General features: G+C 37.7%; 2 protein-coding genes across 5 annotated transcripts in view; one reads left to right on the top strand and one right to left on the bottom strand.

Moving 5' to 3' along the window:
- The window catches only part of LOC113237063 (SUN domain-containing ossification factor), a 116,671-nt gene extending 110,110 nt beyond the window's left edge, over positions 1–6,561 (top strand). The window contains exons 3-5 of one of the 4 annotated variants that reach the window (XM_026473330.1): positions 3,011–5,066; positions 5,325–5,785; positions 5,846–6,561. In XM_026473330.1, coding sequence (XP_026329115.1) covers positions 3,011–5,066; positions 5,325–5,785; positions 5,846–6,341 — 3,013 coding nt within the window. In that variant the 3' untranslated portion in view covers positions 6,342–6,561. Of the gene's footprint in view, positions 1–3,010; positions 5,067–5,324 lie in introns of all 4 variants that reach the window. The other 3 variants (XM_026473343.1, XM_026473322.1, XM_026473338.1) reach the window with 3 other exon arrangements.
- A 134-nt stretch (positions 6,562–6,695) lies between these two features.
- The window catches only part of LOC113237089 (methyltransferase-like protein 13), a 29,324-nt gene continuing 24,791 nt past the window's right edge, over positions 6,696–11,228 (bottom strand). The window contains exons 8-10 of the mRNA XM_026473353.1: positions 9,512–9,649; positions 9,052–9,180; positions 6,696–7,143 (exon numbers count right to left, since the gene is read on the bottom strand). Coding sequence (XP_026329138.1) covers positions 6,869–7,143; positions 9,052–9,180; positions 9,512–9,649 — 542 coding nt within the window. The 3' untranslated portion in view covers positions 6,696–6,868. The remainder of the gene's footprint in view (positions 7,144–9,051; positions 9,181–9,511; positions 9,650–11,228) is intronic.

The raw sequence follows: 11,228 nt of genomic DNA, 5'->3' as shown, positions 1-11,228 counted from the left end.
TTTTCTATTATTGAACTTTTCTAAATTGCAAATTGCTATTATGATTTGCATCAGCTTGTCTCAATTGTAACAACAAAAACATATCTATAAGGTATTTTTATACTTTATTATATATTTTGCAATGAATAACTTTACTCAAAGCTCAGTTAGTGAGAGCGGTAGCCACGGTGAGGCAACAGGCACTGGTTCGAGTCCAGTGGACCGAAGGCGTTTATCTCCATGTCTGTTCGATCTTTACAACACAATAATAACGAACAAGTGGATTATTTTCACGAAAAATACATGGTAGTAGTTCAGAAACATTATGATATTCAGTAAAATAAGCATTGCAATTAATAGCGACATCTCTGTTAGTCTTCTGGTACTCGTAGCTGTGAAGATTGAGGCTAGGTAAAAAACTTTCATGCTTTTCTGATAGGTGGCGCTACGGCAAAAAACGCTTAAACCCAATATAAATGTCTGTAGCAAGCACATAGACAAATTCGTAAGATTTGTTGATTTGACCTGTAACTCAGTTATGAGCGGTAGCCATGGTGAGACAACAGACACTGGTTCGAGTTCAGTCGGATCTAAAGGAATTTTTATTTGTTTGTTTATTTATTGGTTCAGTAACAGTTTCACATACTTAACATTTACATACATTATTATAATAATACAAGACTAGTGTGTGAGCCAATTACAGCGGAACACATAATTGCCATAATCACTTAAAAACAACATCATTAAAATAATAAACTATTTATACATTATTCTATTAAAAATATACATTTAATTCCTATTGTTTACATCGGATTAAATTTCAAATCAAAATATGAATAAAAAACAAAATTGAAAAGTCCAAAAATAATCAGTAAAAATGTCTGTTCCAATCCATTTTGAACAAATAGTGAACAAAACTGTTTGGTTAAAATTCTAAATCAATCACTCAATAAAACGAATAAGTAACACTTTCACGTGTTACTTATTAATCACTTTTTCCGACAATATTCATTTGAATAGCATCGTACAATCGTATTTGAAAAAATGTTAGTCCAAAAGTGACGTTATTTTTTAACTATACAACTATGACTTGTCTATAGTTGCATAGTGTACGACAAAAACATTCGGTTCATCCAATTAATGTTCTTGTAATCGATTACTAAATCGAATATTTCAGTCGCAATCGAACGAGTATCTAAGAGTAAGGATTAGGGAAATTTTAAATATGCTTATATAAGTTATGTAAGGAAATACGCTCGTATGACTCAATTGAACAAATCGATTCATTAAATTAATTAATCGATTTGTAGTTGGCATTACAATTGGCCATAACTACACATAACATAAATAAATTTGTTTGCTTTAGGTTCAAAATGGATTGAAACGAAGTATTTGACGAGTGGGCCGCGACAACTTTACCCTTATGACGGGGTAAACTGTCAAAATGTATGTCAAGATCTGCATGACTACTCAAGCTATTGTATTGAGAAGCATTCTGGACACCGGAAGTTACACATTTTTCTTTATATTATAATAATAACGCACACAATCAACATAGCCCCGCACTAGAGAATTCCTTTGTCGCGGGTGCCATAGACACAGACAATCACAAATTACACCCAACCGCACGAGAGAAATAAATGTAGGCCATACAAATATTTCTCCCGGCCCGGGAATCCAAGGTGGGCCCTCTACGTGGCAGTCCGGCATGGTAACCGTTCGACCACAGACGCAGTTGTCTTTTATTTGTTCGATATTTTTATCAATAATAATTTATTCAAAGCCGTTTCTCATTTTCTTATGTTGTAACATTGAATCCGACTCAAAAGCAGCGCCTTGGGGTGGTTTTCCACCGGCGAGGCGAGACAAGAATTTAAATCTGGCCTATTTTTACCAAAAATTGCCATTAATAGCTAGCGTGAGATCGCGCTGTGGTTGTGGATAGTGAAGGTTCAGTACTGTTCTGTTCGTCTAGCGATAAACATGCGGCTGAAGTAACATGTTATGAAAATTATTATTATAAAATATGTTAACGAAAGAAGAATCAGATTTAGCCATCTTTTTTTAAATCTCCAATTGTATGTACCCCACAATCTCGCGATCGACATTATAGCCGTCGCGAGCTCGTGCGAGAAATCATGTTTCCGTTGCAGAGTATAATACTCTATTTAGGCGGCAATACGGTTCAATATTACATCAATAAATATTTAAATTCTCTCGCCTATCCTCGTCAATCCAGACCGTTTCCACCGAAGATACGCTAGTAGAGAATTGAAATTTTGCCATACAACTTTCAATCCTCGTCTCGTTTCGCTTTGCCGGTGGAAAGCACCTTTAGGATATTTAGGCATTTGCTGAGTCAGCGCCCTTTCATTGCATGATACAAAAAAGTGTATGGTTTTATTTCTGTACCTGACATATGAGTGAATAATGTTTTATCAACCTACGTAATATTTGAAATATAGCTTTGGGATGGTATTTTATTGTTTTGGGATTACAACATTTATGTTATATTTTTGTGTGAATGTTTTTAACAATTCTGTTATACTCTCTCGTTTTGTTTTAAACTTTCGATTCGGCACGATATTCTTCCAGTATGAATGTTTCAATACCATATTCATATTATTCTAAGAGTTTCTCGATTCGTTAAGCACCAACAATTGTTTCACATTATAATGGTCGAGGCCGTTGATGTTTAATAACTTTGAAATATTAATATGGACTCCGAGCCAATACAAGAACGTAATAATAATTTTATTATGAGAAATTCAACGCGCAAGAGTTTAGTAGAGCACGCTTATTGGTTCAATTGAACATTCAAATGATGGCCTTTGAATTGAAAAAAACATGCGTGACAAATATAACAGACAACAACACGTCATTAATATAATCAAACGGTCGTTAATCTAGAAATAAACAATTAAAATTGTAACTTTAAGCGTTACTTAAACCTATCTATTTTACAGTTACTTAAACTGCGCAGTTTAAGTTTTTACGGTAAAACTTCATGCGACCTTTCGTTTTGTTTCAGGTTACCTGACACGGGGCAGCCACCGATACTTATCTCCCTCGGAGACAACGCCAAGTTGGATCTCAAAAATCCCGACGAGCTGGTGCAGCAGCTCAACCACTCTGAACAGCACAATGACACCAAGATATTAATTATCCGCAAAAGCAATGACTCCGAAGAGGACAACAAGGAAAAAGACCCGTCAGAACCACGGCTTATAGTCAAAGCCAAACCCATGCAAGAACCTAGACAGATGGAAGATGCATTTCTAACCCCGCCTCCACTAGACACAGAAAGCACCACAGAATCTCAGGAAGAACTGAAACAAGAAAACATTCCAACCAAACCGGATATACCCCAGGAAGACATACCTTCTTTCTCAGAGTGGGCTCAGAAACAACTCGCCGAGGCGGAGAAAAAAGACACTGTCCTAAATCATTCAAGTCAAACTAGTCATAGCAGTACTAACATTAGTAATAAAAACACTAAAATACGGTCGAAAAACTACGCTTCGCTCGCTTGTGGTGCGAAAATCGTCGCAGTGAATCCTGAGGCGGGATCGCCTAGCTCCATCCTATCGCCGAATAGGGACGAGTACATGCTGAACACGTGCAACAGTCGCATTTGGTTCGTGGTAGAGCTTTGCGAAGCTGTCCAAGCTCAAAAGATAGAGATAGCCAATTTCGAACTATTCTCCTCCACCCCTAAAGACATCGCAGTTTACTTCAGCGATCGGTTCCCCACACGGGATTGGACCAGTGTCGGTCAGTTTACAGCAGAAGACATGAGAGATGTACAAAGTTTTGACCTGTTTCCACACTTATTCGGAAAATTTATTAAAGTAGAGATGGTATCGCATCACGGTTCTGAACACTACTGTCCTATCTCATTGTTCAAAGTGTACGGGACTTCAGAATTCGAAGTGCTCGAGAAGGAAAGTTCTCAGCACGCAACTGCACTCGACGAGGATGAAGATGATGAAATCATCGACGGGCCTGACGTGACCGTCGCGGAGTCGGAACCTTCAAAAAATTTATTCGGCTCCGCGAGAGACGCAGTCATGTCTATCATGAAGAAAGCTGCGCAAGCGTTAGTCAAAACTGAAGTTCCTAATAAAAATGTGTCCAGTGAACACAACGATACATCCACAGATAAAATGTACAAACGGTGTTGCTCGCCCAGCCATATAATAGTGTGTGATAACTGCAGTGAGACTTTATACAATGAAGTGTATGAACTGATTAGTTGTAGCTCGGACAAACTGACTAGTTTAGTGCGCCAGGTGTTTTTGCAAGAGACTCTCAAATGTACGGGCATCTGTCAGTCTTACGGGCTTGATTTCAAAAGTACAAAGACATTAGAATTCAGTAACGAACGCGTCACCTATATGAATGCTTTGTTTCCGCCAAAATATTTAGCTGCGCTATGCAATATACTAGCTATTAAAGAGAAGAAGGTCGTCTTAAATACTAGTTTCGAAAGTGAATTGAATGTTACCACTAATATAACTGTAGAAGAGTCGCCGCAGAAAGTAAGTAGCAACACCAGTTCAGAACAGGATATAAAATTAGTGCCGGATAAAGATAATAGCTCGATGAACGATAAAATTAACGATACAGTGCAAACTGTACTTACTCCACCCGAAAAAACGGTGGAAAGTGTAGCTGTCACTGTAGATTTACCAAAAGAAGAAAAAGATAAAATTGATGACAAAAAAGATGAAGTTCCTCCTGCTATTGAAGAAAAAGCGGTACAAGATAAACCTGAAGATACAAAAATAACTCCTGAAGCTGAGAAATCTGTGGACCTAGTCGTTGAGCTGGATCAGAAAGAGGCAACTCCTAAACCTGATACCAAAAATGGTAAAGTAGAGATGACAACCGAGAAACCAAAGGAAAACGGGAATGTAATGGAAGAAAGCGACCAGATGATAATAGACAACGATAGTTTCATGTCGGAACTGGATCAGATGGCCGTGGACCCTACGCCGGCTGGCAGCCATACGCAGAGCCAAAACCAGGCGCAAACTACCCTTCAGAAAGAGTCTGTCTTTCTGAGACTTTCTAATAGAGTTAAGGTGAGCACGTAATTAATTTATTGAGGACACAAATATCTGCAATGTCTCATTAGTTTTCTAGAATTAAACTAAAGCAGAAAAACAAATTAATGGTGATTTAAATATAACTTTTTATAAATTCTTCTAATTATGGTTTAACGGTACTCTAGAATTTTAGTAATTGATGGCTATCATTAATGATCTGATCAGTTCCCAATATTGAAACCAAGCGTAAAATAATTTTAGCATGGACCTAATTTTTACATCATCTTTTTTCAGGCATTGGAACGCAACATGTCTCTCTCGGGGCAATACCTCGAGGAGTTGAGCAGGCGGTACAAAAAACAAGTGGAGGAGATGCAGAAGACCTTCGAGAAGACCGTGTTGCAGATGACCGAGGAGCGCCGAAAAAGCAACGAGAGGGAACAGAAGTACCTCGAACAAATGGCCAGCCTCCAGGATCAGCTAGCACAAATGGCCGCTACTGTCAGAATACTCGCGGAGGAACGGGACAGTTGGTTCGGAAACGTTACTTTCTTCAAATTTCTCCTATTCCAAGCTATCATAGTCGGTGCCGTCATCTACTATATAATAACGAGACGGAAACCTGAACCTGTATTAGTACAGATTTCAAGAAAATCCAGGAAAAAGCAGGATAAGTTTAGAAGAAAATCGGTCGAAGGCGTCAGCGGCCATGAGACACCGTCGGCGAAGAAACGGAGACCGAGTGAGGAGGCGTTGCAAATTGCGAGGCAATCTGCTGAGGAGACGACCAGAGAGGACGATGACGAAGGCGGATGGCAGATTGCTAAAAAGAACAGGCGGAGAAAAACATCAATATTGCACAGGAACTTAGAAAAGTCTGAATGGCACCGACAGGATAGCATAGGGAAGTTGCAAGAAAATCCTATTCCGTTAGACGAAGAAGAATTCTATGCTCCCGTCTCCGAGCCTGTGGAATTCAATGGCAACATCGAGAATCCGCCGAAAACCCAAGCACCCAAAACGAACGGGTCTTTCTTTAACAATTTAAAGGCAAAGACTATAAAGACGAGGCGGCTCTCGTCTCCAGCGTTTCTCAGAACTTTAAGCAGGCAGAGTACTAGAAGTACTCCTAGCCCAGTCGTACAGCCCGTGGAACCGATGTTCAACGGGAAGATAGGTAAAAAGGCTGCCTCGGAGTCGCCCACGGGCAGCCTATGGTCGGAGTCTACAGAAATATCACAGAACGGTTCGAATGAGGGTGGCGGCAAAAAACGGAAAAGTCTGAAGAATATATTCAAGAAAGTATTTTGAGGTTTTGTGGACTTTTTATCGAATTAATTGCTATATTATTGTATCTCTTGTCCGCTTAGCTGTAGCGGAACGCTATTGTAATTTATTTCCTCGCTAATAATAATGTATTGTATTTAAATTATTGTAAATGTATTGTTGTTAGACCTCAATAGGTGCCAATTGTGATAATGATAAATTAGGGAGCCTAAATATTGCGTGTTTCGGTTTTTGCATTTGTTAGCATGCGCGGTGTTCGAGGGTCGACAATAAGTGAAATTGTGGAAGGATGGGTGTGACTCGAAAACAAAGAATGGCATTAAATGCATTGGTTTTATTTACATTTTTCATTTCAAAATATATCTTATAAGTAATTTTATACATCAATATTATTTACAAATAACAAATTTACAGAATGCTGGGTAACAGAAGATTTGTTCCGAAAAGAAACTTCTATGGAATATTCTTTGTTCTTTTTCTTTCCTTCAGCGAAATTTAGTTTTTAAACGCTATAACATAAGATTACAAAGCCACATAAGATAATTTATTAACTATGACAAGACATTAACAGATGATAAAAAGTCTTTCAAATCGACACATTTCACTTTTACCAAATTAACCTGTCTTGCAGTGGCATTCAACCCTTTAGCTGCTTCTTCTAACAACTCATTTGTATAAATTTGATCGTTGTTCGTAGCGAATATGATCTCATTGACTTCCTCGAACAGTTGTACTGAGACAAGGTGCTTAAAATGCTGCTTCAGCGTTGTTACTATTGAGGCGCGAAGGTCGGTGTCACGGCAGACTAGATTCAGGATGAAGTGGCCTGAAATTGTATGAATTTATAGGTAAGTGAACAATAGGGTGGTTCGCATTAATAGAACTGGTTGATGGCTAAGATCTCAGTCGGCCGTGACCATGCCAGTATAAAGAGCCCGAAGCGTCTGTCTGTTGAAAAGAAATATAAAAAAAAAATAGCCGCATCATTCTTTTTTTAAACAAATTAGAATAGAAACCATTTATTGCAACGCCACAATATAAAAAAAAGCAATAAAAACAGAAATAACACAAAAAAAATGTTGATCAACTTGTTTAAACAACAAGTTGAATAATACTATATTGACATGTGTGCGGCTGTGGCGTATGCAAAAGTATCCCATTCAGCTAAAGTCACAACCAAGACTAGTCTGTGACACTGGTTTTCAATGGGCCCTAGCCGAGTGAGTGACGGACATATGCGTCCGTAATTAATGTTTGGGGCTCTTTACTGGTCCCATGGTCGCAGCTATCAAATAAATCTTTGTCATATTTGGGGTCAGCCAAGTAGCATAGTTTCTCAAATACTACTTTTTCGAATTCATTATTTTATTATTGACACTGCGCAGTTACAATTATATTGGCTAGCTCGATTCATCAATAAAATTGTTCATACTGTTGTACTTTCGGAGAATTACAAACATGTGTTTGCATTGTCAATTATTGTAGAAGTATGCAAATTTATAACAATATTTTTTTTGTTAATGTAGGTATGTATATGTATTATCTATATTTTATGACATGTAACGTAAAAAAATGTCATATTTCAATTGCAAAACGACCAATTTTATCATTGACTTACAAATAAATAGACGACGGGTCTAATACAAAAACCACGAAAAAAATGTCCCAAGTCAACCTATTCGAAATTTAAATTGTTATGTCATCGCAGTATCGCGCTGTCCGTAGAACAAATGAAGACTAAAGCGGAGTGTCGCGCTCTGTATACGATTTTAGCGCCTTACAAGTGCGGACACTTTTTAGCGCGGACCCGACGTCCATATAATTGTAAGTCAATGAATTTTATTCATAAAACGTCCTAATAGCAAAATGGCCAATTTTTAAGAGTCTATACAAGCTCAAATGGCATAACAGTCAAAGTATTGAATCAATCGCTTTGCAAAAAATATATAGTAAAAACACGATTCCTAATAATTTTTACTATAGAAAAAAACACAAATTTACCTCGAAATTTATCAAGAAAACCGCTGTATTCAATGGGTATTTTACATATACCAATGATATTTTTTTATATCAACTGAGCTAAATAGAACACGTATAGTCTACGATATCCATTTTTCAATAGGCTTTATTTTCGTTTATAAAAAAAATAATTGTGAAATAAACCCAGTGTCCCAGCCGCTCGATCTAAGTAAAATGAACCGTATCAATCAATCAATCAAATCGTTTATTTGCATAAAACATGGTGGTCATGATAACACAGTAATATACATATAAGTTCAAGCATGTTTCGCCCGAAGATAATTTAGGCATGCAAAATAAATGAAAAATAGGTCGTCACATGATTACGTTTCCATTAAGTTATATATAATTAATTTAAATTCTTTTACATAAAAATTATTGTAGAAATTCCCTAATACTGTAATATACTTTATTCTTTAACAATTCATATAATTTAGTCTTAAATAATGTCATGGGCAAGTGTTTAATGTCATTTGGTAATCTATTGTAAATTCTGACACACATACACAAACAATTTTGATTATATTTTTCTACCTTAGGTACGTCAAAAAAAATTAGTCTATTGGGATTTCTCGTATCAGTATGGGACCAATTTTAATGCGAGCCGAGTTAGTGTATACTCTTAAACGTTACGAATCGCAAAATGTCCACATCGAATAATGTTCAATTTGCGATATCCATCCATGGTACTAAAAACGGATAAAAGATATCTCACCATCATCCGTCAATATGCTGTGCACGTGTGCCATCACGTCGGCTTCCAGAAACTGCGGCGGGGGACACGACAGGCCGAGCGACCGATCCTTATTGTCCATGTCGAACATAACTGCCGAGTACTGTAGCTCTGCAATCGTGAATATCGCAAGTGGAGATAAAAAGTAAGTTTGTAGAAGTAAAATAAAAATAAGTTATGCAGTAAAGCGTAGATCACACCGCGAACTAAGCTAACCGAGCTAACTAAAGTAACCCAACGATCCCGCTATGCTGTGTAAAAACTATGGTCTGAAGAGCACCACCGCTGCGCCCGTAACAGACATAAGTTGACAAGTACCATGTTCCAGTAATTTTACCAGAACCCTTAAACAGAACGCAGTAATGCTCACAATACAGCTTGGCGGCAGAAATAGTGGCAGAAGAAAAAGATAAAAAAAAACGTTATAACCACTACCACTTACTATTATCAGCTTCATCCTTCAAAAAGTCCAGGCCATCTTTGATCTGCACCTCCAAATGTTCGTCGAGTTGCAACTCGTAATAGTTCTTGGCCACCTCCAGCATCGCCGGGTCTATATCTACCGCTGTTACCTTAAGGCCTGGAAGAAAGCACAATATTGGCGTCCAAAAAGCAAAATGGGTTCAGTTTAGAAGCTAGTTGCTAATAAGGAATTTATATGTTACATTAAAATGTAATTTATGTCAAGAGTTTTTTCATAACATACTTAAAAACGCCCAGATCTGGGAGCTAACAATTCGTCTAGATCAATTTAATATTTCATTCATCTGTCATTTCTTATTTTTTTTAATAATATCATGTGACGGGGCGAACAAGTCGTGTTCCTGATGGTAAGCAACATGCCTGTCCATAACAGTTGCAGTGCCACTCAGAGCTTTAAATCGCAAAGATTTGAGGGGCACTGCCACTGCGCCCGTCACCCTGAGACACATAATTATAAGTTGACAAGTCCCATGTGCCTGTAATTTTACCAGCACCCTTATCCTTCAAAACCGGAACACAGTAATGATAACATTACTACTTGGTAGCAGAAATAGGTAAGGTGGCAGTCCTACCCTCCCTGGCGGACTGTTTCACAAGGAGCTCTAATGCTGTTTTCATGTACACTAAGCAGTTTAGTCTCATTGTTTCATTCTCCAATCTTTTGTAATCAATTTATTGCTGTCATTTGACTTTTTTTTTAATTATTTTAGGTTATTCTTTGTATCTCATTGGCTAACTCTAAATTTTTAGTGCTGTATACCTGTAGCGACTTGACACCTTGTATGGTGAACGTATGTATATGTATTTCTAAGATTGTTTTGTGTTAAGTTGATGGTGTATCTTTCAATAAATAAATAAATAGGACCTAACAGGAAAATTCTACTTTATATAGTTGAAGAGTAGTCTGCGGGCTATCCGGTGACATTACTTAATGGTTACTACGTATAAATACATCACTCTATCACCAGGCGCTCACTATGAGGAAAAAGGAACCTAAGCACGCGCTCAGAGAGGTGAAAATAACATTGCCCGCCGTGTGCAGTCCTGTGGAACCATCGAGTATATAACCAGAAATAGAGACGAAAGAAGGGCCATCCATCACTGGCAACTCATCTGGCAAATAGGCCTTATATCACTTTTAAATATCAACTCTCGGTTGCACTGAAATAAAAAATTAGAAAGCTGAAATAGTACAACGCCAACAACTGGCCTGTGTGTACGTCTTCATATACTCCAAAAATATTCTGTATTTATTGTAATAAAGATATCTTTAAGTATGGGGGGCTGTTCCATTCGGTGGCGTGGGAAAAACAGCAAAACATCTAATTATAATACAAACGGAATCACATTTCATTGGTAAATATTAAATATGTCATTTCTAATTAAGGTCCATTATAGCAAAGCTCAAGTTAAACTGGTCGATTTGAAGTGGATCAAAATTGACAACACCCATCATTTGTTTCGGCGGCATCATTAAGGAGACTGCGAAATTGTCTTCCCATTGCTACTACAATTGCTTTAGCACAATCTCTTCTATTACCCATATTAGACTTTGCCGATGTCAGCTACCTCAATCTTACTGAAGAACAACTCAATAAACTTGAGCGACTCCAAAACTTTGGTATTAGATCATTGACTTACAATTATATGGACGTCGGGTCCGCGCTAAAAAGTGT

The sequence above is a fragment of the Hyposmocoma kahamanoa genome, unplaced genomic scaffold (genome assembly GCF_003589595.1).
Source record: "Hyposmocoma kahamanoa isolate Upper Pololo Valley unplaced genomic scaffold, ASM358959v1 102, whole genome shotgun sequence".
NCBI lineage: Eukaryota > Metazoa > Arthropoda > Insecta > Lepidoptera > Cosmopterigidae > Hyposmocoma > Hyposmocoma kahamanoa.
Note: the sequence above shows the minus strand (reverse complement) of the source record. Positions and strands in the feature narration are given on the sequence as shown.